This window comes from Pantherophis guttatus, chromosome 9 (assembly GCF_059756535.1).
Source record: "Pantherophis guttatus breed Tessera chromosome 9, ASM5975653v1, whole genome shotgun sequence".
Lineage (NCBI taxonomy): Eukaryota > Metazoa > Chordata > Lepidosauria > Squamata > Colubridae > Pantherophis > Pantherophis guttatus.
Window position 1 is genome coordinate 27,359,048 of NC_142071.1, and position 26,443 is coordinate 27,385,490.

General features: G+C 44.3%; 1 protein-coding gene across 1 annotated transcript in view; it reads right to left on the bottom strand.

Moving 5' to 3' along the window:
• UBASH3B (ubiquitin associated and SH3 domain containing B) overlaps nucleotides 1-26,443 on the bottom strand; it is a 71,130-nt gene that overhangs the window by 11,160 nt on the left and 33,527 nt on the right. Inside the window, exons 2-9 of the mRNA XM_060683205.2 lie at nucleotides 9,886-9,939; nucleotides 8,103-8,289; nucleotides 7,812-8,010; nucleotides 7,108-7,277; nucleotides 5,168-5,376; nucleotides 3,970-4,105; nucleotides 3,734-3,854; nucleotides 1,786-1,908 (exon numbers count right to left, since the gene is read on the bottom strand). Of these exons, the coding sequence (XP_060539188.2) occupies nucleotides 1,786-1,908; nucleotides 3,734-3,854; nucleotides 3,970-4,105; nucleotides 5,168-5,376; nucleotides 7,108-7,277; nucleotides 7,812-8,010; nucleotides 8,103-8,289; nucleotides 9,886-9,939 (1,199 nt within the window). The remainder of the gene's footprint in view (nucleotides 1-1,785; nucleotides 1,909-3,733; nucleotides 3,855-3,969; nucleotides 4,106-5,167; nucleotides 5,377-7,107; nucleotides 7,278-7,811; nucleotides 8,011-8,102; nucleotides 8,290-9,885; nucleotides 9,940-26,443) is intronic.

Below are 26,443 nucleotides of genomic sequence, written 5' to 3' on the forward strand. Positions count from 1 at the left end.
GGAAGAAAGGAGAGGAGGAAGAGAAGGGAAGGGAAGGGGACAGTTGTAGGAGTGAAGGTGAGAAGGGGGAAAAGAAGAGAGAAGTGGGGGAAAGGAAAAGGAAGTAGGATGAGGTGGGAGAGGAGGCAGGAGAAAGTAGGAGAGAAGAGGAGGGAGGGAAGGGAAAGAAAGGAGGAGAAGAAGAAGGTTTGTTGTGGAATGAGGGAAGAAAGAGAAGAAGAGCAACTCCGAATGTAATTAAAATGTCTTATTTTAATGCTTTCTTTAAGGGAAACATGTATATGTAGGATTTCTTATGTATAAGAAAATGTACAATTTCTATTATTTCTTATAAAACTTTTCAATAAAATAATAAAAAAAAGCAGCTAAAACTGTGACCTGCAAGGCAGTAACCCCATTTGGCCTCTAGATGGCAGTCGTGCTGCAAAAAAGCAATTTCCCCATCCAACATGTATTCCTTTTTAAAAGCTTTCGTTCATTTTGAGCGGTGTGTTATCACATTGTCACTCTGGAAAATGTGAGACTTGCAGTGGGGCATTGCAGAATTTCATTTCCATGGACTCCTGGGGAAGGGGCAGAGGTCGGAGATCATTCCGCCGGTGACATTGGTTGACCCGAGTGACACAATTGGCGTCATTGACACAAATGTTGTCAGTGGAGAAGCTGCAGCCAAACTGGGCCAGTGGCAAGCAAGGCAGTGCTGGGGAGGCATGGGAAAGGGAAGCTTTGCAGAGTGGGGGGAGAGGAAATAGTTCCCTGTGAGCGGCAGGTGTGCGTGCTTACACGCGCAGCTCCGTTTGCACGAGTAGCAGCACTCACACAAATGGAGCTTTGCATGCGTACGCGAGTGCCTGCTACTCACGCAAATGGAGCTGCCTGCACAGGCTCGCCTGCTACTTGTGTGGCCCGGTTCCAAAGGCCCAGGATTGGTGACCTCTGCTTTAGACCAGGGGTGTCAAACTCAAATTTCATTGAAGGCCGCATCAGGGCTGTAGTTGATCGTGGGAGGGCTGGGGGGGGGCTGACTGGGTAGGTGTGGCCAGCTTGATGCCACTCCCTAAACTCCTGGCATGTTTCCTCTTCACACTGGGTAGACGGGGCTAAAGGGATACGAGCAGGCCCCTTACATTTTCCAGGATGGCCCCGCGGGCCAGATCCAGTGGTGCTATCCAACAGGTTCTGGAAATTTTGAGTAGTTCCGAGAACTGGCAAATGCCATCTCTGGCTGGCCCCAGAGTGGGGAGGGAATGGGGATTTTGCAGTATCCTTCCCCTGGAGTGGGGAGGGAATGGAGATTTTGCAGTATATTCCCCTGGAGTGGGGAGGGAATGGGGATTTTGCAGTATCCTTCACCTAGAGTGGAGAGGGAATGGGGATTTTGCAGTATCCTTCCCCTGGAGTGGGGAGGGAATGGGGATTTTGCAATATCCTTCCCCTGGAGTGGGGAGGGAATGGGGATTTTGCAATATCCTTTCCCTGGAGTGGGGAGGGAATGAGGATTTTGCAGTATCCTTCCCCTGGAGTGGGGAGGGAATGGGGATTTTGCAGTATCCTTCCCCTGTCATGCCCATCAAGTCACACCATGCCCACCAAGCCATGCCCACAGAACCGGTAGTAAAAAAAATGGAATTCCACCAATGGCCAGATCCGACTATATCGCAGGCCGAATCTGGCCCGTGGGCCTTGTGTTTGGCAGCCCTCCTTTAGACAAAGAGCTTGCGAGGACAAAGATCCACCTTTTCAACATGCCCCTTACCGCCCCAACCCCTGAGCAGGCAAACTCACCCACAAGCCGGGCTTGCGTGCATCCCAACACCGTGATGGGGGCATCCTTTTCGTACTCCCTAAAACCGCCGCTCCGCTGAGGCAAATTGTGAGGCATATTCAGATTTGTGCGGATGTATCTTCCTGTTCGGAGACACGGAAGAGTGCCGGATAAGGAGATTTCTCCAGGACGCAATGACTTAACATCGAGATAAAAGTCAAGCTCAACTCTTGGTAGCATCTGGGAAGCTTTCTTGGCGCCGTTAAAGAAAGGGTTTGCCCCCAATCGAGTTCTGGGGGATGAAGTGGTGGTGGGCTTGGCCTCCAGAGTCCAAAGCTGAGGAGGCTGATGGCCTCTCTTTCCAAAATATAATTTGGTTTGAAACTTGGTCTTCTTTTGAGATCAGCCAAGGTTGGCCAGGTGTTGCCACCTCTTGTCCATTAATGGGATGACCTGGCAATTTTGGGATTGGTACCCCACACCATGGGGTGTGTCTGTCTGTCTGTCTGTCTGTCTGTCTGTCTCTCTCATCCATCCATCCATCCATCCATCCATCCATCCATCTATCAATCATCTATTATCAATGTCTTCATCATCATCTATCTCTATGTACTCTCTCTTTCCTAATCTATCTCTATCATTTATGTATGTATGTATGTATGTATGTATGTATCTATCTATCTATCTATCTATCTATCTATCTATCTATCTATCTATCATCCATCCATCCATCCATCCATCCATCCATCCATCCATCCATCCATCTATCTATCTATCTATCTATCTATCTATCTATCTATCTATCTATCTATCATCTATTATTAATGTCTTCATCATCATCTATCTCTATGTACTCTCTCTTTCCTAATCTATCTCTATCATCTATGTATGTATGTATGTATGTATGTATGTATGTATGTATCTATCTATCTATCTATCTATCTATCTATCTATCATCCATCCATCTATCCATCCATCCATCTATCTATCATCTATTATCAATGTCTTCATCTTCATCTATCTCTATGTACTCTCTTTCCTAATCTATCTCTATCATCTATGTATGTATGTATGTATGTATGTATCTATCTATCTATCTATCTATCTATCTATCTATCTATCATCCATCCATCCATCCATCCATCCATCCATCCATCCATCCATCTCTGTATTATCTATTATCAATGTTTTCATCATCATCTATCTCTATCTATGTACTCTCTTTCCTAATCTATCTTTATCATGTATCTATCTATCTATCTATCTATCTATCTATCTATCTATCTATCTATCTATCTATCTATCTATCCATCATCCATCATCCATCATCCATCCATCCATCCATCCATCCATCCATCCATCCATCTATCCATCTATCTATCTATCTATCTATCTATCTATCAGCCATCAGCCATCAGCCTGTCTGTCTGTCTGTCTGTCTGTCTGTCTGTCTGTCAATCGATCCATCCATCCATCCATCCATCCATCCATCCATCCATCCATCCATCCATCCATCCTAGACAACCAAGCAGTAAACCATAACCCAATCAAGGAACTACCAGCTCAAACAAACAAGCTAACAAGGAAACAACAGCCCAATGAACCATCAACAACATCTCATCAACACTGACAGCATAACTCACAGTATAGAAACAGAGAGCAAACCCCATCCCCTTCCAGCACTGATGATGTTACCCAATTAGGTAATGAAATGTCTGCAAGAGGATCCCATGGCATCTGTCTGTCTGTCTAGGAAGTTCCAGAATCTCAGAAATCACCATACATTCTCCCTTTCAGTCTATGGACACAGCACTCTCTTCCTTCTCATTTCTCCTCTGCTTTTGTTCCAACCTACTTCCCCTCCTCTTCTAAATCAGGTGAACCCCCATTATTGAACTCCAAATTAGCTACCTGTAAACATAGAGGAATGAACAGGTTCAGCATGGAGTGGGATGGAGAGAAACTCACCTTTGGTATCAAAACATTGCGAGAGCCAGTATTTTCCAAACACGACGTCCATTCTTTCTCCATGACGACAAACGAAAAGGCATCTTTTCTGGGGCCCAGGTGTGTTGGAGATCCTTAAGGGCTGACCACAAGAAAAAAGTAGGACTTAAAAACTACCTTGGCTTGGCTTCTCCCCTCCCGGCAATCAAAGCTGGGAGGCAGGTAGAGGGAGATTCACAAGTGTGAACTTTACTTACCTGCATACTCTGACAGAAAATTGTGAGAGGCCCTGTTTCCCCTGGTCCTTGATCCTCCTGGGATCGTCGATCCATCACCCCATCAGCGAACATCACGAGAGACGAGGAAATAGTGGCATTCATAATAGAATATGACCTAGACCCAACGTAGAAAACAAAAATATGGCTAACAAGAGCTGTGATGGCGCAGTGGTCAGAGGGCGGTACTGCAGGCTACTTCTGCTGACTGCCGGCTGACTGCAATTTGACAATTCGAATCTCACCAGGCTCAAGGTTGACTCAGCCCTCCATCCTTCCGAGGTGGGTAAAATGAGGACCCAGATAGTTGGGGGCAAAAATGCTGACAAAAATAATGTGATGGACAGCCCAGGCTCCGGCTCTGCCTCCATCCGTCCCGCTCCCTCTCCCTCTCCCTCTCCCTCTCCCTCTCCCTCTCCCTCTCCCTCTATCTTGCCTTGCTGCTGTCCCTGACTCCCATGCCTCATTCTCCTCCTCTGATTCGACTGCTAGAGAGGCCAATGGCCAACAGACCAGAACAATATGTTTCTATCCACATGTTCATCTTGATCTTCTAACAATGTACCGTATTTTTTGGAGTATAAGACGCTCCAGACTATGAGACGCACCTACTTTTTCTGGTGAGGAAAACAAGAAAAAGAAATTTGCCTCTGCCTCTGCCTCCCAGCAGCAAACAGCAAACAGCCTGCTTTACTTTCATTTTCATTTTCAGCATAGCTTGATTAGCACAAGAAAAAAAAAATCTGCTCCCAGCAATTTACCTCCTTGCAGCAAGCAGCAGAGGCCCGCGCAAAACAGCTGAGAGCAAAACAACTGAGAGCAAAACAGCTGAGAGTCGGGAGGCCGATCCAATCAACTTGTGCTAATTAGGCTGTGCTGAAGCTGAAATGAGCTGTTTCTTCTTGCTGCTTGCTGCAAGGAGGTAAACTGCTGGGAGGCAGAGGCCAAAGGGTGAGGGCCAGTGGGTGGGCAGGGCTACATTCGGTGCATAAGACGCACCTAAATTTTCACCCCCTTTTAGGGGGGAAAAAGGTGCGTTTTATACACCGAAAAATAAGGTATGTCTACTCAGTTATTTCACACACACATCAACAAGAAAAGTTCTTATTACCCCTTCTGCACCGGATTAGGGTTATTCCCCATGAAAATATTAGAAACCATGGAAGATGGAATTACTCACCCATGGTAAACCCACGTGCCACATTCATCGGCTTTGGTGATATAATTCTCTGGCAACAATCCTGAGCACCCCGTGGCAAAAGAAGTACCATAAATCCAGCCTTCGCTAGTTGTGATTTGTTCCACAGGAGACATGAAGATGAAATCTCCTGGCACGAGTTCAAGCTCGTCATCGTTCTGTGGGGTGTAGGGGTAGATGACTTGGAGGGTCTGGAAAAGAGGAAGAGGAAGAAATTGAACACTGACCGACAAATCTCTTGCTTTGGGCTCCTTTTTCCAATCCTTCAAAAGATGTGAACAATGGATTGAAACTAAGAAACAATGGATGGAAATCAGTGGTGAAATCTAAAATTTGTTACTACCGGTTCTGTGGGTGTGGCTTGGTGGGGGGGGTGAGTAATGTGACTGGGTGGGCGTGGCCATTTTTTTTTTACTTTTAAAACCATTTTTTCTACAACCTCTTCGGCGAAGAGGTTGTAAAAAAAATGCTTTCAAAAGGCTCTGACGATCCCAGCTGAGTTGCCTGATCAGCAGAGGCTTTTTTTCTTTATTTAAAAGATGATCAGGTAACTCAGCTTGGATCGTCAGAGGCTTTTAAAAGAAAAAAAGCCTCTGACGATCAGGCAACTCAGCTTGGATCGTCAGAGGCTTTTAAAAGAAAAAAAAGCCTCTGCCGATCAGGCAACTCAGCTTGGATCGTCAGAGGCTTTTAAAAGAAAAAAAAGCCTCTGCCGATCAGGCAACTCAGCTTGGATCGTCAGAGGCTTTTAAAAGAAAAAAAAGCCTCTGCCGATCAGGCAACTCAGCTTGGATCGTCAGAGGCTTTTAAAAGAAAAAAAGCCTCTGCCGATCAGGCAACTCAGCTTGGATCGTCAGAGGCTTTTAAAAGAAAAAAAAGCCTCTGCCGATCAGGCAACTCAGCTTGGATCGTCAGAGGCTTTTAAAAGAAAAAAAGCCTCTGCCGATCAGGCAACTCAGCTTGGATCGTCAGAGGCATTTAAAAGAAAAAAAAGGCTCTGATGATTGTGTGGCTCACCTGGGCAATGGGGTGGGGGCAGGAATTTTTGCTACCAGTTCTCCGAACCACCCGCCTCCATCGCTACTGGATCGGGCGATCCGGTCCAAACCGAAAGCATTTCACCCTGATGGAAACTAACTAAGGAGAGAAGCAACCTGGAACCAAGGAGAAATTTCCTAACGGTGAGAACAATCAACCAGTGGAATACCTTGCCTTCAGAAGTTGTGAATGCTCCATCACTGGAAGCTTTCAAAGAGACTGAATTTGTCTGAAATGGAATAGTCTCCTGATGGAGCTGAGGGTTAAACCAGGAGACCTCCAAGTTCCCTTCCAATTCTATTATTCTATATTCTATTCTACTTTTCCCCTAACCATGGATTCTCAGGGAGAAATTCTAAGGCTAAAGCTTCTGGAATTCCCACCCCCAAATACATAATCTTTTGTTCCTACTTCACTTCATCATCATCTTTTAATGACCCCATAATCCCTTGCGGGTGGAGTCTGGGCAACTGAATGGAGCAAGCAGAGTGTTTTAATGGCCGGATGCCCTTCCTGTCACCAATCCGGAGTTTTGTCCAGCAGATATATTCTCATTGTGCCCAGAGAGAGAAATATCTGCCTCTACCTAGGATCGAACTCACAGCCTCCTGATTGTGAGGCGAGGGCTCCACCTCTAGGCTACCGCACCACTCTTTTGTTCCTACTTCACTACCTTTGGCAGTATTTGAATTCTGAGAATCCAGCACAGAATTCTGGGACTATTGACAAGACTAGGAAGTCAAGACCCTTGACTCAACCGAGAAATCAAGAAGCCATCCCAGACAAACTTCTATAATACTGCCAAGGAAGCACCATGGACCTAGTGAGTCCATTTCAGAACATCTTCCTGGTTTTTACAAGAAGTTTCTTCAAGTCCAATTTACCTCATGATTGGCAAATCTAATGTCACGGGAGAAGATGGCAGCTACCCAGTCACAGCCCAGCTTGACATCAATGCTCTGAGCCAACTTCTCAAGAGTGGGCAAGTGGTTGGCTTGGAAGTGGTAAGCCAGGGTCACGTGGAGTTGCTTCTTGTGGGGTTCCACGTGGACATCTACAAGAAGAAAAATGGTGGTCAACGGGATTCAGCTACAGCCTTCAAAACCTCCAGAAGCTCCTTTAAGAGAAGAGGATGAAGAGGAGGAGCCTTTTCTTGATACACGGGCACGCAGAGCTGCCAAAAGGCAGGAGTGGCTCCTCAGGAGGAGGTCTCCTTGAGAGTAAGGCTTGGGGCTAATTGGCCACTCCCTTAGCCTATTTAAGGAGGAACGCCGACTGAAGCAATTTGTAGGGAACAACTTCAGTTCACTCTACTTCGCGTCTGGATTCTCTGCAAATTGCTTCTGGGCTTTCTGCCAACCTTAGTAAGATTGTGATTACTTTATCTTTGGTTTCTTGTAGCCTGTTAAGGAAGTTTATTACCAGCCTTTGTTTGGAAAAGACTGAGTTATTTTACTAAATTAAGTTTTGTACAAACTTTGTGTGTGCTGTATTCTTTGGGATCTGTAGCTGGGGCATAACAGTAAGTGAATACTATCCCTGACCAGCACAGACTACAGACTGTTCTGTTATTCCGCTCCCTGCTCACCCGCTTTAGCGGTGGCTTCCACCGCGAAGTCCGCCCCGAATTTCTTCAGGATCTCCGCGTAGTCCTCCTTAACGAAGAGACCAATGAAGTTGGATGAGGTATAGAGTTCCAGAGGCAAAGGAAGAGGGAATTTGCACCTCCACCGGGTCACAGTAGCCTGCAGGGCTTCACAGAGAGCGTCCACCTTGCTGTCTTCACACTGCAAGATATCCCACAAGAAGGTGAGACGCAGACCTCAAAGTCGCGTTGCCAATTCAAGGAGGAACTCTGGGTGCTCCGGTCCAGACTCACCATAAAGAATTGGCAGAGTGTGATGTGGGGAAAAATATTGTGGGCTTTGTTTTTCCCACACAACTGTTTCGACTGCTGCCAGAAGTCGGTCAGCTTCCGTGCTAACGGGCCGGTGGGACGTAGGTAGAGGACGTATTCCCGAGGAAGAGGGTCATCGAGGAAGGGGTCACAGACATGGGAAAAGAGCCTGTAACGAAGAACAGAAAGGATGGGACGGTCCTTTCAGGTCCATGGAACAAATCCAGTTGAATAGACAATAGAATTCCTTATTATTATTATTTTATTATTATTTATTATATTTCTATACCGCCTTTCTCCCATAGGACTCAAGGCAGTGTACAGTCAAGAAAAATATAGATACACAAACATCGTAAAATTGCTAATTAAAATTATTATTATAACATAGTTTGACCCAATTAAATAGAACCTAAAATTACATAACATTTTAAAAACATTCACATGTTCATATGTTTAGCCCCGCCTGTTGGAACATCAGGGTCTTGAGGGCACGGCGGAAAGCACGGAGATCAGGGATATTCCGTATCTCCGGGGGCAGTTCATTCCAAAGGGTTGGAGCCCTCACAGAGAAGGCCCTCCCCCTGGGAGTCACCAGTTGGCATAATTTGACTGACAGTACCCTGAGTAGTCCCTCCCTGTGAGAACGAACTGGTCGGTGGGAGGCTATTGGTGGCAAAAGACGGTCTCGTAGGTACCCAGGTCCTAAGCCATGGAGCGCTTTAAAGGTGATAACTAACATCTTGAATCGCACCCGGAAGACCACTGGGAGCCAGTGCAGCTCGCGTAGGAGAGGTGTTACATTGGCGCAACGAGCTGCGCCCATAATCACCTGCGCAGCTACATTCTGGACCAGTTGGAGCCTCCGGGTGCTTTTCAAGGGGAGCCCCATGTAGAGAGCGTTACGCTATGAGGCTGTAAATTTTCAGTTTGGATAACTTAGAACTGCGTCGCTTGCAGTCAGTCCTAGGTATTGCATACAAAATTGTACATAGTAATGTTTTATTTATTTATTTATTGGTTCGATTTATATGCCGCCCTTTTCTGGAGACTCAGGGCGGCTTACAATGCATTAAGCAATAGCCTTCATACTTTTGTATATTTTATACAAAGTCAGCTTATTGCCCGCACAAACCGGGTCCTCATTTTACCCACCTTAGAAAGGATGGAAGGCTGAGTTGACCTTGAGCCTGGTGAGAATTGAACTCTCAGTAATTGCAGGCAGCTGGGTTTTAAATGCTGCCTTAGTAGGAGGCATTAGCCTCCTACGCCACTCAGGCTCCTCAATTTTAATGTGCAATTGTGCATTTTATTGTTGTGAGCCACCCCGAGTCCATTGGAGATAAGACGGCATATAAATCGCATTAAATTTAAACTTAAATTTAAGTGGTCAGTAGAGGGGGCATGCATAAGCACACTAACGTGCCTATCGTCCCTGCCATTGCATTTTTATTCTCTTTTTCTTGTTCTCGTTTTTGTTTTGAGGGGAACCTTTACCTTTTTAATGCAAGTAGCCGATGCGAATTGGACAGCAAATGGTGTTCCAGTGCTGGGGAAAGTTATAAAACCTGCTCTTATTTTTCATCTGTGAGATGCCCGAGAGATCATCACTTTGAATGTAGCTACAGATCAATGCCAGAAGATCATGTCTGCCTACAGATAAAGCCACCAATTTAATTCCCAGTTCTTCCAGGGGCAAGGGGAAAAATTTTATTTCCCATCATACTGGCAGGGTTACAGATTCCATAATACGTGAATTCATACGCACCAGTCACAAGCTGCTTGCACACTTCGACCTCCGGTGGATGCCAATGCTTTCTGCCTGCAGAAAAACAAAAGAGGGAGAGAGAGATGAGTTGTGAGTTCCAGTCAGAACACTAGATGGCAGTCAAGAAACACATCCTTCTGTCAAGAATGAAGGGAAATACAGTATAAGTGTCCCTAGATAATGTCACTGGGACCAGAGATTTAGTGTTATTTCTCACCAGAATGTGTAAAAGAGAAGTTCTGGTGAGAGAGAAGTTCCCTGAGGATAGGGCTCCAGCACGAGGCCAGAAGCTCGGAAGATTAAACCTCTCATCCCGCTGACCAACCCAGATTGAATCCTACGACATCCTTCTTTTCTTTATTTAAAGAAAAGGGGGAAAAGGCTAGGGAAAACTTTGCTGCGACAGGCATTCCTCTGTACTGCCCTTCTTCCTTGCCAAAAAAAAAAAAGATATTGGATTGTCCATCTGAATCCAAGTGGATGCTTTTATCCATTAAAAGTGGAGGGTTTTCTTCAGAGGCGGTATTCAGCCGGTTCGTACCAGTTCGTGCGAACCGGTAGCGGAAATAGCAGGTGGGCCCAACCACCCACTCCAGCTGTATGCTGTCTTATTTAGGCACATTTTTGAGGCCGGGCACATGCGCAGAAGGCACACGAGTGAGCAGAGCGCATGTGCGGAAGGCACACGAATGAGGCACGTGGCGAACCGGTCGTAATAATATTGGAAACCGACCGCTGATTTTCTTTTGAATACTCTATCCATCTTTCCCTGGGATAATTCCTCTTTGCTGAGGGAGGGAGGGAGAATCACCAAAGAGAGATGAGACTTCAGAGTCTCCATGGAGATGGGATATTTTTTTTATTTTATTTTCAAAGAATGAAAAATCAAACCACCGGGTCCTTAAATAAATAACGGAAAACCTTGTGTTTTACATTTTGCGTTCGTGAGTGTGCAGTGTGTGCTCCAGAGTTTTCCTTCTGACAGGAAGGGAATGTTTGAAGCTCTGGGTCGAACTGTGGGGTCCTTGGGTGCTCTCTGAAATAAGTTGTTTTCTTATGAACGTTTCATGACCCAATTAGGTAACGCTATCAGTGTAACGGTTTAGAAGGACTCTTCTAAGTTATAAGAAAAACTGAGGATTTTATCTAGTTTGGTAAGGAAACATGGCCTTCTCCAATTCGAAGAGACACTTGTTCGGCAGGCTGAGGCAAAGAGGCAGTCCCGGAACCAGCAAAATCTGGGGGGCAGAATGTATCTGCCCTCAGTGTGGAAGGGATGGCCACTCTCGAATTGGCCTTTTTAGTCACACGAGATGCTGTTTTAGGACCTCTTTCCAGAGCACGATACCATAGTCTCTTGAGACTGAAGGATGCCAATGTGTGAAGGAAACATCTGGGAGAGGAAAAAAACCCCAATCAATCAACAATCCAACTCAAAGAACACCAAAGATTCCTCATTCTTAATCCAAATTGCTAATGTTTAATTTTATGTATTAGATTCTACGCTACCCAGAGATCCTCTCCAATGGAGATAAGACAGCTAAGAATATATGGAATATAAAATAAATATAACTCCCCTCCTACAATGTCAAGACCGAGGGAGAGACTCCTAACCCATCCTAGTTTCCACCAAAGTTTCCGTCTTCCTGGTTTGTCTCCTCCTCATCTCCTGATTCATAATAAAGCACCCCTGACATATTCTAGCATGTGACTTCTCGTCAACGGCTCTGAGCAGCCTTTCCATTAAAGATTCATGTCCGCTAAAGATCTTCCTGGCTTGGATTTAAGCAGAGACGATGGAGATGGAGATGGGAGTCAGAGTTGGGGGGACAGGTTAACAGAATAACAGAGCTGGAAGGGGCCTTGGAGGTCTTTTAGTCCACCACCCCCTGCTCAAGTAGGAAACCCTGTACCAGTTCAGATAAATGCCCAGCCTCTTCTTTAAAAAACCCCAGGGATACAGCACCCATAATTTCTGGAGGCAGGTCGTTCCACTGGTTAATGGTTCTAAGTGTCAGGAAATCAAGGTTGTTCCCTCATGCTGATAGCAGGACCCTCCCTTTTCAATTTCCCAGCTGGGCACCTTGTCCATCCCCCCCCCAAATGGTTGACTCACTCCCGGGGTGAAATCCAGCAGGTTCTGACAGGTTCTGGCGAACTGGTAGCAGAAATTTTGAGTAGTTCGGAGAACTGGCAAATAGCACCTCTGGCTGGTCCCAGAGTGGGGGGGGGGAAGGGAGATTTTGCAGTATCCTTCCCCCTGGAGTGGGGTGGGAATGGGGATTTTGCAGTATCCTTCCCCTGCCACGCCCACCAAGCCACACCATGCCCACCAAGCCACACCCACAGAACCGGTAGTAAAAAAAAAATTGAATTTCATCACTGCTCACTTCACCAAAAAGTAGGGAGTAATAGGGTTAGGCCAGGGGTTTCAAACTCGATTTCATTGAGGGCCACATCAGGGTTGTGTTTGACCTCGGGGGCCTGGGGTGGGCGTCGTCAGGATGGGCGTGGCTAGCTCAGAAAAAAAAATGTTTAGCATAATAAAGTGCAACATTTGTTAAGGGAATTTTGCCCTATTTTACCAGCTTTCTTGCCCTTGTTGTTAAGTGAAACACTGCAGTTGATAAGTTAGTGACACGGTTGTTAAGTGAATCCGGCTTCCCATTGACTCTGCTTGTCAGAGGTCCACAAAAGTGCGACCGTCATAAATAGGAGTCTGAATTTTGATCACGTGACTTTGCAGATGCTGCAATGGTCATAAGGGTGAAAAAGGATTATAAGTTTTTCATATAACTAAATCAACTCTTATAAGTCAAGGACTACCCATAAGATGGTTCAGTCGCAATATCTTCTCTGAATCCTTGGTACAACTTTTTACCAGAATGGTTCTTTGTCCATTAGAACATGTGTTTTTGTGAAGGTGCGTCAGAGTGTGCACTGTATCAACCCAGGAGCAAGTACAGCCAACAGTGGATTCTATCAAATAGTGGTTTTTATCTACAATAGGAATATAGGAATACTATACATACATGTGCTACAAGCAGTATCTAAACAAACAGCAATTACAGCAGAGGAGAAACTCGATGATCGGATGAACACTCTAGCAAGGCCTCCTCTTATTACACAGGCTCTTAAAGGGATAACAGCCAAAGTCCCTACTGACTCATTCCCCTCATTGCATCAACTGGTCTTAAATCATCACTTTGATAAGGTGTTTTCTTTGACATCTGTAATAAGGTGATCGATAGCTGCAGAATGCATTGACATGCCTTTTCATCAATGTTGGGTTGGTGGCCTTGCAACTCTACTCTACTCTTTGCTTGATGTCTGATACTAAAAAGAGAAGCCGGAAGCCAACAGCAGAAAGCCACGAGCTTACAAATTCTCCTGAAAAAAGGTCACCTCGTGGCCCCTTTCCCACAAGTCCTTTTTGGTTTTCATTTCAGGAGAAAGACGTGCCAATTTGCAACATTACCTCTGCCACGGCATGCTGAATTTTTGCCTCTGCGTAAGATGCAGTCACACACAAACAATTGGCACAACCACAGCTGGGGCGTGAGGGGTGATGTGCACATCAAGGATTGCACAAGCAGAGCTCTCCAGAACCCTTGAAACTAAAGGGACATCACGAGGCCAAGGAGGAAGGGGAAGTGCAAATGAACGAAAGCGTTTTTGACCCAAAGATTTGGGAAGACGTTTCCTCTTCCCGTTGGCACAACTCACCCTTTGGGTTTGTTCGAGAGGAAGGGTGGCAGAGAAACAAATCCATAACCTTTCAACGGTCGAGGGAAAAGAAAGCAAACAAGCAGAACAAAAAACAAAGCATAACATCGGCCAGCAGAGATAAGTTATGAGTTGAAAATGGTTGGATACGGGTTGTCCCAAAAGTGCCTTTTCAAAAGGCAACTGGACTTTTTTTTTCTTTGAGAATGTTTCACTTCTCATCCCAGAAGCTCCTTCAGTTCTGAAGAAGAACTGAAGATCTTCAGTTCTTCCATTCTGAAGAACTGAAGATCTTCAGTTCTTCCATTCTGAAGACCTGATGATCTTCAGTTCCTCCATTCTGAAGACCTGAAGAACTTCAGTTCTTCCATTCTGAAGGACTGAAGATCTTCAGTTCTTCCATTCTGAAGACCTGAAGATCTTCAGTTCTTCCATTCTGAAGACCTGATGATCTTCAGTTCTTTCATTCTGAGGACCTGAAGAACTTCAGTTCTTCCATTCTGAAGGACTGAAGATCTTCAGTTCTTCCATTCTGAAGACCTGAAGAACTTCAGTTCTTCCATTCTGAAGACCTGAAGATCTTCAGTTCTTCCATTCTGAAGACCTGAAGAACTTCAGTTCTTCCATTCTGAAGACCTGAAGATCTTCAGTTCTTCCATTCTGAAGACCTGAAGAACTTCAGTTCTTCCATTCTGAAGACCTGAAGATCTTCAGTTCTTCCATTCTGAAGACCTGAAGAACTTCAGTTCTTCCATTCTGAAGGACTGAAGATCTTCAGTTCTTCCATTCTGAAGGACTGAAGATCTTCAGTTCTTCCATTCTGAAGGACTGAAGATCTTCAGTTCTTCCATTCTGAAGGACTGAAGAATTTCCCTTCTGAAGATCTGAAGAAACTTCCAGGATGAGAAGCAAAACGTTCTCAAAGAAAAAAACAAAACAAAAAACACAAAGTCCAGTTGCCTTTTGAAAAAGCACCTTTGGGACAACCATGACCCGAATGACTGAGAATCTCCAGAGACGTTGGGTTGAGTTGTGAGTTTGCAAGCCTCTCCGATTGTGGCTCACGACGATGCCTGAGCTGGACATGGAATAAGAAGATGATAAACAGAACAGAACGGAAGAGGAGGAGTAAAAGCAAGGTCAGAATTAGAGTCTGAGTAACATGACCTGGCTCTGATGGACTTGAAGGCCTGCCAGGGAAGAGTTGGGAATCTCCTGTCCATCTGCTCCCAGGCCCTCTCTTTGACATGAAACCAACGGATGAAGAAAAAGAAAAAAGAAGAAGAAAAACAGCGCGGAGTGGAGAAACATTGGCTGGGATCGGTGGAAAAATGTCTGTGGTTAATTCTTTTGCTTTGCTGCGGCCAACCTTTGTGGCCTACAAAAGGAAAAGGAGATGTTCTAAGGGTGCAGATCGCCAGACATTTGGCTCGGAGCGGAGCCGAGAGGCTGCAGAAGCCGAATTCAAAGGAGGGGGGCCCCTGGAAACGTGCAATCGATTAGCCCAGCCAGGAAGAAGTCCTGCCCACTCCCACCCACCCACCCCACCATTGCAAAATGCAAAGAGTTACAATCCACATGGCTACCATGTGCTCCTTTGCTCGGGATTGCTCCTTCAAAGGCAGAGCCACGCATCCTGAGAAGAGGAGGTCTGCACAATGAATGCACAACCCCCAGCCCGGCATGTAGGGGGGACCCTCTCTTCCCCATCCACCCCCACACTTGAAAACCAGAAATACGGTAACGGGGGGGGAGGAGGGGCAGAGGGGCAAATAAGAGTCAGATGAGTTAAGGGAGGTTCAAGAGAAACCCATCTGGAGTAGCGGCCCCAGGAAAGGAAATGCTTGTCGTGTGGATCCGAGGGCAATAAATTTCTCTCGCGGTCTTCTGCAAGATCAGAAGGAGATAGGGCATCTTTCCTCCCACTTTCGACAGGAAAGGGGACAGCCCCCCCCACCAGATCCAGATAGAATGACACCTAGTCCTGGATGCACAATTGTAATATTCCCATTGCTCAGCCAGATGGTTGTTAAGTGAACTGGGGCTCATTTTATGACCTTTTTTTTTTTTTGCCACGGTTGCTAAGGGAATCGGTTGCCCGGTTGCAGTCATTAAGTGAGTCTGGCTTTCCCCTCCCACTTTGAAGTTGCATGTTGGAAACCTGCTGGGAAAGTTACAAATTGTGATTGCATAACCCCAGGACAAGGGACTCGGTGGCTCAGTGGCTAAGATGCTGAGCTTGTCGATCGAAAGGTCGGCAGTTCAGCGGTTTGAATCCCAAGTGCCGCGTAATGGAGTGAGCTCCCGTTACTTGTCCCAGCTTCTGCCAACCTAGCAGTTCGAAAGCACGTAAAAAATGCAAGTAGAAAAATAGGGAGCACCATTAGTGGGAAGGTAACAGCGTTCCATGCACCTTTGGCGTTTAGTCATGCTGGCCACATGACCACGGAGACGTCTTCGGACAGCGCTGGCTCTTTGGCTTTGAAACGGAGATGAGCACCGCCCCCTAGAGTTGGGAATGACTAGCACATGTCTGAGGGAACCTTTACCTTTACCTTTTTAAACCCAGGACCAGGAGCAGGTTTCAAAACCCGTTACTACCGATTTGCTCGTGGGCACGCATGCGCTTGCGATATGAGGTATGAGAGGAAAGATGCAAAATGGAAGAAAGACCACCAGGAAACATTGTTTAAAAAAGAGGATATATTTATATGTTGTATGTTATGTGATTGTCGTATTGTGTTACAATAAAACTTTAATAATAATAAAAAAAACCAAGAAGTTATCTTCAAAGGCTGTCTGTCAACCTGTTGCTGAGACTATTTTTAACCAGTTTAGCAAATGTTTATACCGGTTACCAAGGAATATTGATAAAAATATACCCAAACGTTGGGGTCAGTTTTCAGATCCACTGGGTTCCTCACAGTGGTGGAATTCAATTTTTTTTATTACCGGTTCTGTGGGCGTAGCATGGTGGAAGGATACTGCAAAATCCTCATTGCCTCCCCACTCCTGGGGGAAGTATATTGTAAAATCTCCATTCCCACCCCACTCCATGGGAAGGATACTGCAAAATCTCCATTCCCACCCCACTCCTGGGGGAAGGATACAGCAAAATCTCCATTCCCACCCCATTCCTGGGGGAGGGATACTGCAAAAATCTCCCTTCCCACCCCACTCCTGGGGGAAGGATACTGCAAAATCTCCATTTCCACCCCACTCCTGGGGGAAGGATACTGCAAAATCTCCATTCCCACCCCACTCCTGGGGGAAGGATACCGCAAAATCTCCATTCCCACCCCACTCCTGGGGGAAAGATACTGCAAAATCTCCATTCCCACCCCACTCTGGGGCCAGCCAGAGGTGGTATCTGCCGGTTCTCCGAACTACTCAAAATTTCCGCAGCCGGTTCTCCAGAACCTGTCAGAACCTGCTGGATTTCACCCCTGGTCCCTCATCCATGTTACTGAAAAGATGAAGCTGGGTAAGAAGAGAGAGAGAGAGAGAGAGAGAGAGAGAGAGAGAGAGAGAGAGAGAGAGAAAGGGGAAGTGTTTGGCCTCTTGAGGAAGTATCCAGTTCTAAGAAACAAGGAAGGAAGACGCTTGTACATCACAGTTCCAAATTAAGACAGGCCTCCTTCCCATTCGTTCAGGAAGCTTTTCGGCTATTTTAAGACCCTTGTGCTGATTTTCCTCCAAAGGCCCGTTTAGTTTCTTTGGCTTGTCCTCCCAACAATTGTAACTGGGAGAGAGGGACCTTGGAGTCTCAGTGGATGATCCCTTCAATATGAGCCAGCCGTGTGCAGCAGCAGCCAAAGAAGTGAATACAATCCTGAGGTGTATAAACAGAGGTGTAGAATCAAGATCACGTCAAGTATTAGTACCGCTTTATAAAACCCTAGTGAGACCCTCACCTGGAATCCTGCAACCAATTTTGGTCACCATTGGTGCAAAAAAAGAGGTTGAGACTTCTTGTGGCTCCGTTACCGGAGCCTGTGTCATCGTCAGGAGAGGACTCCGAGAGTGAAGGGGAGGAGTTGGCAAGGCCTCCCTCTCCAGGACCCTCCTCTCTGGCAATGCCTTCGGTGTCCACCGAAGGGCAAGAGATAGGGCCAGGGCCAAGCATGTCCACACAGCCACAGATGGATAGTGATGGGAGTAATGAGTCTTGGCTGGACCCACGCCAGCGTGGCAGAGATAAGCGCGCGCAACAGAAGAAAGAGCGTGCCCGAGATTAGGCTGAGTCACTGGACCACACCCCACAGGATATAAAAGGGAGTGTGGTGGCCAGTCAAACCTTGTGACGAATAAAGCTGAAAGCTTCCACGCCTTTCTGCATTGCCGGACTTTTGTTTTAAGACTTTGCTGGAGTATCTCTGGACTTGATTTAATTCCGTAATTATTGAGCTGCTTTCCTTTGATGTATCAGAAGTGGGGAGAAGTTATCTCTCCTCTTTGTAAATAATAAACTCTTGGCAGGCAGCCACTAGGTTGTTGCCAAGTTCCGTTATCATAAGGAAAAGGATTTTGCCGGCTGGTTTGGTCTTTAACTCCTGAACGTCTGTTGGTGTGTGTGCGTGGGGTTGAGGACAGAACAACAATTTGGAAAAAGTTCAGAGAAGAGCAACTAAGATGATCAAAGGCCTGGAGACGAAACCTTAGGAAGAACGGCTGCAGGATTTGGGTTTGGCGAGTCAAAAGAAAAGATGAATTAAGGGCGGTATTATTCCAGTATTTGAGGGGCTGCCACAAAGAAGAGGAAAGGGGGGGGGGGTTCAAATTTTTCTCCAAAGCACCAGAGAACAGGACAAGAAACAATGGTTGGAAACTAATCAAAGAGAGAAGAAATCTGAAATTAAGGAGAATTAACAGTGAGGACAATTAACCTTGGGTGCTCCATCACTAGAGATTTTTAAGAAGAGTCTAGACAAGTGATGGTTAACCTTTTTGGTGCCGAGTACCCAAAGCACGTGTGTGCAAATGCACATGTGTGTGTCCGAACCCCCAAAATGCAATGCGAGTGCCCCCCGCACATGCGTGCACGTCCCCCCATGCATGCGCGCGACCCACATACCAGTGGTGGGTTGCTCCTGGTTTGCACTGAGAAAGGAAGGAGAAGTAGAGAAGGAACAGGAAAGGAGGGAAGAAGAAGGGAGGAAGGATAAAAGAAGGGAGGGAGAGGAAGAGAAAGTGAAGAAAGATTGATGTAAAACAAAAAAAGATGAAATGGAAGAAAGGCATCCCCGAACACGTTTAAATATATTAAGATAAAAAATGAATTAATAATAATAATAAAAAAATTAAAGGAGAATGTATATGATTAAGAACGGAAAAAAATAGAACTTGAGGGTGAAACAAGATACTGTTTATAGAAATAAGAATAGAAAAATTAAGATTTGATTAACAAATATGGAAAAAGAACACTTTGGTAGAAACTGTAACTAAGTAAAACACATTTGGATATGATAAATTGTATATATGATATGATATGATACGGTCAATACTCTATGTTATATATAAATAAAATATTTAGATTGAGAGAACATATTATAGCGGTATATATATGATATACTAGAAAGATATGTATAAAAGATATATTAAGATAAGAAAAAGAAAATGTATAAATATGGATTACTGATGCGAAGAGGTTGAAAAGAAGAAGACGTAAATATCTGTTTTTGTTTGTTTGTTTTGTTTGTTTTTTAAAAACTGTTTAATAAAAATTATAAAAAAAAAATATGTGGGTGGTATTGGGGGGGAGGACTAATAAAACTTGTCAACCCCCCCCAAAAAAGACTGGTATCAAAGTGGCTTCTCTACCCCAAGCTTCTTCTGAGCCACGGGTCAAGCTAGGAAGAGGCCGAGTGGAGAAATGTAGAACTTGTGCATAGCTCGATTTCTGGAAGTTTCACAAAACCACAACCACATCTTCGCAGCCTGTCTTCACATTTCGATGAATTGTGTTGTTAAGGAATCTGTTTACTTGTGACAATGAGCCCAGGATCCTAGCCAATTTCCTTCAGATTGGCATTTTATGGCTTAGAAGGAAAAATAAAAAATAAAACTCATGTCTGTTTGTACTTTTCTTAAAAAGCAAAAGAAAGTGAAACATAACAAGCCAGGAAAAAACACACACACACACACACACAAAAAACGACCTGACAGATTACTAACGATTTGCAGAATGCAGATTATAGGGCGGTGACAGCACAGAATGCAGATTAACAGATTTCAGATTAAAAGGCCACGAACGATTTGGAACAAAAAAAAAAAAATGAAAGAAAGAAACATTCTGGAAGGGGCAGCCTTATTTTTCATTTATTTTTGATCGTGTTGGCCTTCCCAAATTGCATGCTGATCATGGAATTGAAGCAGGAGCACCAACCTATTTGTAATTCATAGCAACCCGATGGATGGATCAGTTGTCAGTTATGGATTTTTGCACAAACTCAATCCCTTCGCTACGTAACATGCACCGTTTCATAAAAGGAAATGTTAAGGAAGAGACCGAGGACGTTAACTAGCTTGGTTAATGAACCATCTGCAAGAAAAACAATCAAGCTCAGAGAACACCAAGAACGCAACGGAGGTGCTATAAATTTTGGATTCTGTCTTAAATTTGGCACGAAGCAGCTGAATGGGAGGAGAAGAACAAAATAAAACAAGATCCCCATTCAGGAGACAATCCACACTGTCTCTTTAACAAGATTAACAAGCATCTTGGGCAACAATCACATCTATTCTTCAGACCACATTAAATCTGCTTAGGCCACACAGATGCTAAAGGGGAAGCATTTGAGATGTTAACCCCAGCTAACTGCTCTCAAAAGGATCTAACTGGCCCTTGTAGCTTGGTGGACATCTACCTTAGCATGTTCCATTCAGCGCTGCCATACTCTCAACATAAGGATGAACCTTAAAATAGGACTTCCAGTAGAACCAGTACTCATTTTTATCGTCTCATGGGTTGAACTTCAGCATCGTGGATTATCTCTTTGGGTAGACTCTTCGTGAATTCAACCAGGCCAAAATGAAAGTAAGAACATCAGAAGAGCCCCAAGGATGGATCAGTCAAAGGTCGACTGAGCTCAAAATTGGCTGCCACCAAATGTGGTGGACGCAAAATTTGGGCCATGGAACATACTTCCTTCGATGCAGAACTGTAAACAGCAGACAACATGAGGTAAGTTGGGTTGAGAAAAAGCAATTAGTCTTAAGTCCCATCCAGTGTGATTCCATAGCTGAGGATGACTTGACCTTAAGGCTCAATAGGTCCTATCTTACCCACTATTTGTGGATTTCCTTAGCTTAAAGTGATGAATGAGTCCAGCTTTTCCTTATATCTGCCGGCTAAGTAAGACTACTATCAATAGATTATGTGTAGTTCAGGATCGAACTGCTAAGGGAACCTTAGTGATCTGTGAGTTTTGTGAATTTCTTGCAGATGTTTCATTACCCAACTAGGTAGAATCATCAATGTATCAGAGGTGGGTTTCAGCAGGTTCTGACCAGTTCTGAAGAACTGGTAGCAGAAATTTTGAGTCGTTCAGAGAACTGGTATATACCACCTCTGATTGGCCTCGCTCCCATCTATTCTCTTCGTCCCAAGTCCCAGCTGATTGGGAGGAAATGGGGATTTTGAAGTAACTTTCCCCTGGACTGGGGTAGGAATGGAGATTTTACAGTATCCTTCCCCTGCCATGCCCACCAAGCCACGCCCACCAAGCTATGCCACGCCTACCAAGCCATACCCACGGAACCGGTAGTAAAAAAATTTGAAACCCACCACTGCAATGCATCAATAAGAATTCTATCTTCCAGTATGACCTTTATGAAGGACAAACAGTCTTCGATCAGATATTGTTGAACTCTGATAAAAAATGAATTAAGAACAAGAACTATCCATTGACAATGGCAACTTCTTATAAAGAAAATTTATATAAAATGCTCTATAGATGGCACTTACCACCGGGTAGGTTAGCTAGTTTAAAAATTTGTTTAGCAACTGTTGGAAATGTCACCGAAAAACGGGCACATATTACTATAGGTGGTGGATTTGGGTTAAAGTAAAAATTGTTTTGGAAAATACATAAGTGGTTGGAAAAGATGATAGGATAATAGGTAGATCTTAAACCTGAACTGTTTTTATTAGGCACAACAACAGAAAAACTAAGAGGTGGAGATTAAGAATGGAATCTGTATTGTCAAACAAATTAAATATCCCAGACCAATGCTGTTTATTAAGCACTAACAAAATGTAAACAACAGAATAACAATAATACAACAATTTTGAGGACCCAGTTTGTGGGGGCAATAAGCTGACTTTGTATAAATATACAAAAAGGATGAAGGCTATTGCTGAGCACATTGTAAGCCGCCCTGAGTCTTCGGAGAAGGGCGGCATATAAATCAAATTAAAAAAAAAAAAAAAAAAATTTGTATGTTCTGTTTTATTCTGGCTGTTCACCGCCCTGAGTCCTGCTGGAGAAGGGCGGTATACAAATTAAAACAAACAAACAAACAAACAAATAAATAAATAAAAAATCTATTACTAAAAAAAAAAAAGAATTATATCTTCCCAAATTTTCTGTACTTGTGAAAAAAGAGATTCTGCGTTTTCTCAGAACCTTTCGCACCAGTGGTGGGTTTCAAATTTTTTTACTATCGGTTCTGTGGGTGTGGCTTGGCTTGGTGGGCATGGCTTGGTGGGTGTGGCAGGAAAAGGATACTGTAAAATCTCCATTCCGTCCCCACTCCAGGGGAAGGTTACTGCAAAATCCCCATTTCCTCCCAATCACCTGGGACTTGGGAGGCAGAGAATAGATGGGGGCGGGGCCAGTCAGAATTTTTACTACCAGTTCTCTGAACTACTCAATATTTCCGCTACCGGTTCTCCAGAACTGATCAGAACCTTCTGAAACCCACCTCTGATTCACTCCAACTAAACAGTGGCTACCCAAAAGAATTTGCACCAACTTTATGTATTAAAGACCATAAAGGATTTGCATTCTTTATAAACAAGTCATCGATGAGCCAATATCCGAAACAACCATATGCCTGTCCTTCTTCTAAATCATTTTAAGTGCCACCATTAAAAGGAAGTGGAATATGAATGGACTAATTGCATCTGTGCTGCTATCCTCCTCCTCAAATAACTAGCAAGCGGGATTCCGGTGGAGAGACTCCAAAATTTTATGGATATTAACTCAATTTTTTTTAAAAAAAGCTTCCCCCACAAATGTGGATGAAGTTTGAAAACCACTGCAAGGAAAAGCAATAACATTCTCATTAGAGAGACTCCAGGAAGGAAATGGCTTTAGGAGCCAAGTCTCAAGAGAAAAACAAATCTTTTCCAGAACTCACCCCTTTCTTGGGGGAAGAAGGGAAGAGAAACGATCCCTGCGCTGCAAGGAATGAAGAGACGCTTCAGATATGTCTACCTGCAAACAAGATGCAATGATCCCATCCCCACGAGATGCGGAAGAATTGTGTACAATCGTTGTGCGTCCCTCACAAGCTTCCTCTGGAGAGCTTCGAACTGTGTCGACGGGTGTGGAAGAGGCAAGGAGTAAAAAGTCCTTTGCAGCAGAAGTTTGAAGGAGAAACACTGAAGCAACAACAGTCTGGGCAACGGTCCACCTCCCCCTCACAGCTGGAAATAACGCAGATTAAATAATTTAGCCTGTATTAGAATGGAATGGAATGGAATGGAATGGAATGGAATAGAATAGAATAGAATAGAATAGAATAGAATAGAATAGAATAGAATAGAATAGAATAGAATAGAATTTAGAATTTAGAATTTAAAATTATAGAGTAGAGTAGAGTAGAGAATAGAATAGAAAAGAATAGAATAGAATATAGAATTATAGAGTAGAGTAGAGTAGAATAGAATAAATTAGAGTAGAGTAGAGTAGAATAAATATTGGAATGAAGAATAGAATAGAATAGAATAGAATAGAATAGAATAGAATTTAGAATTTAAAATTATAGAGTAGAGTAGAGTAGAGAATAGAATAGAAAAGAATAGAATAGAATATAGAATTATAGAGTAGAGTAGAATAGAATAAATTAGAGTAGAGTAGAATAAATATTAGAATGAATAGAATAAATAGAATAGAATAGATTAGAATAGAATACGAGTAGAGTAGAGTAAAGTAGAGTAGAGTAGAGTAGAATAAATATTGAAATGAAGAATAGAATAGAATAGAATAGAATAGAATAGAATAGAATAGAATAGAATAGAACCGTACCAATTCAGTACAATAAAAAGTGCAGAATCTCTTTTTCATAAAATACAGAAAGTTTGGGAAGATAGAATTCTTATGTATGTATTGATGATGTTACCTACTTGGGTAATGAAACATCTGCAAGAAAACAAGGAAGCTCAGGGAGCACCAAGGGTTCCTCATTTCCACCCTGAGCTACAAATATTCTCTTCTCTTGATAGAATTCTTACTTGGCCATTAGCTGTAGGGAAAATTGGACTCATTCATCACTTTAAACTGGTTTGTTGGCATGGCATTGATCGCAGCCTTTGCCATAAAGCCTGCAAAACCATATTATTAATAAATCAACTTATGATCGTCTCAGATGGGAATCTCTTTTCTGTGGAGGGGTATGTGTAATTTGATTTATACAAGAGCTCCTTCTGTGATGGGAGTTTGGTGCAGTTTATTGTGTTTGCGTGTGTTTTAAAATTGATAATTGGCTGCCCGTCTTGTGGAACACAGCTCTGGGTGGCTCACAACAATAATAAAATCACAAACAATAAGAATAAAAATCAAGGAAAGTCTAGTCCAGGGGTGGGCAATTGTGGCTCTTTTACAACCTGTGTTGTATGTATGCATGCATGCATGCATGCATGCATGCATGTATGTATGTATGTATGTATGTATGTATGTGGTGTGTATGACCCTGTCTCTCCCCTCCTCTCTGGCCATGTCATAAATCACATTCTCCAATTAACCACTTTGGCTGGCTGTGAAATCCAACACCCTCCTTCTGATTGCGGTCAGGAAGAATGTATGGAATGCACTTCAGTTAGGGAAATCAATCAGCTCTATCAGTTCCTCCCTCCCTCCTGCTCATGGCAACTTGAAAGCTTTGCAAGTTGATACTGTGGACTTCAACTCCCAGAATTCCTGAGACAGCCAAGCTGTCTCAGGAATTCTGGGAGTTGAAGTCCACAGGTTGTAAAAGAGCCACAATTGCCCACCCCTGGCCTAGTCCATCCATGCAACAAAAATCAAGAATAACCAGATGCCTAATCCACGAATAAAACAAAAATCTAGAAGGACCAGGTGCCTCATCCTTCAACTGCATCCATTCACCTACGTCAGTGATGACTAACCTTTCCCGGACCGAGTGCCCAAAGTGCACATATGCATGCCCGACCCCCCCAAAATGCAATGTGTGCGCATGTATCCACCCCCGCAGATGCATGTGCACCCCCCACATGCCCCACACCCCCACATGCGCTCTCGCCACCACACATGTCCTACCTCCCTGCATGCATCCTGCCCCACTGAGCACACATTGCTTCTTGTTTTGCCTTCTGGTGTTTTGGAAAATACATTGCCCTCCCCCTTCTTTCTGGCAACCCCTTAAAAGCCTGTTGCCTAACATACTCTTGGGCAAAGCATGTGAGCCATCTCCTCCTTTCAGTGGTCCATGAAAGTGCATCTATAGATAATAACGTGGAAAAAAGGCGAAGAACATTTTTACAGAACTATAGATACGTTGAGGTTGGGTGTGACAAGGAATGGCTGGGAGGGGAGGGGCCAGGCGAGGCACCCCTTGACATGAGTGACATTGAGTTGGCCATGCCTACCCAGTCACATGACCACCAAGCCATGCCCACTGTCACATGACCATCAAGCCACGCCCACAAAATAAGCCACGCCCACAGAACCTCCAGAAGTTGTGAATGCTCCAACACTGGAAGTTTTTAAGAAGAGTTTGGACACCCATTTGTCTGAAATAGTATAAGGTTTCCTGCCTGAGCAGAGGGTTGGACTAGAAGACCTCCAAAGTCCCTTCCAACTCTGTTGTTGTTGTTGTTGTTGTTGTTGTTGTTATAAATGCAGGCCTTTTCTGTGGTGGGGCCAAAGCCATTCGAGCCAATTGTCGTCCCCATCTCTTAACAGGAATTGCATTCTCAGCCAAGGCAGTCCAATCTTTTAAAGACCATTTTCCCCTCGCTGATAAACAAACAGCACAGAAGGACTAATTATAGCCTCTTTTCCTTCAGGCTGGCAATTACCAATGACACAAAATAACCTCCACTCAAAAGCAGCGGTTGCTGGAGCTCATTATCAAGAGGCTGAGCGAGGTGCTTTCTTTCCGCATTACCGCATCAGCCAAAAATACATTTAAATATCTATCTATCTATCTATCTATCTATCTATCTATCTATCTATCTATCTATCTATCTATCTCCAAACCGAGGCCGGCCCTTCAACGATTGCCAGTCATCCCTTCTGCAAGATGGAAGAAATCTGGATGGGTTTCACATACTGTAGCAATCGGTTGGCCCAGCACTGGAAATGTGTGTGTGTGAGAGAGAGAGAGAGCGCCATCCGGCGCATGCGTGTGGCATCACAAGATACGGCAATTCGCTCTCGCGCGAGTGCCGTCCGCGTATATGTGCAATGTCAAACAACACCACAATTTGCTCGTGTGCGCCATCCATTTATGCGTGCGGTGCAGGGGTGGTATCTACTTACCTTTACTACCGGTTTGCAACAGGGTTGCGCGCGCGCTCTTCTGCGCAAACGTTTTGATGACGCCAGGGTCAGTGGGTGGAGCCTCCTGCCGGTTTTACTACCGG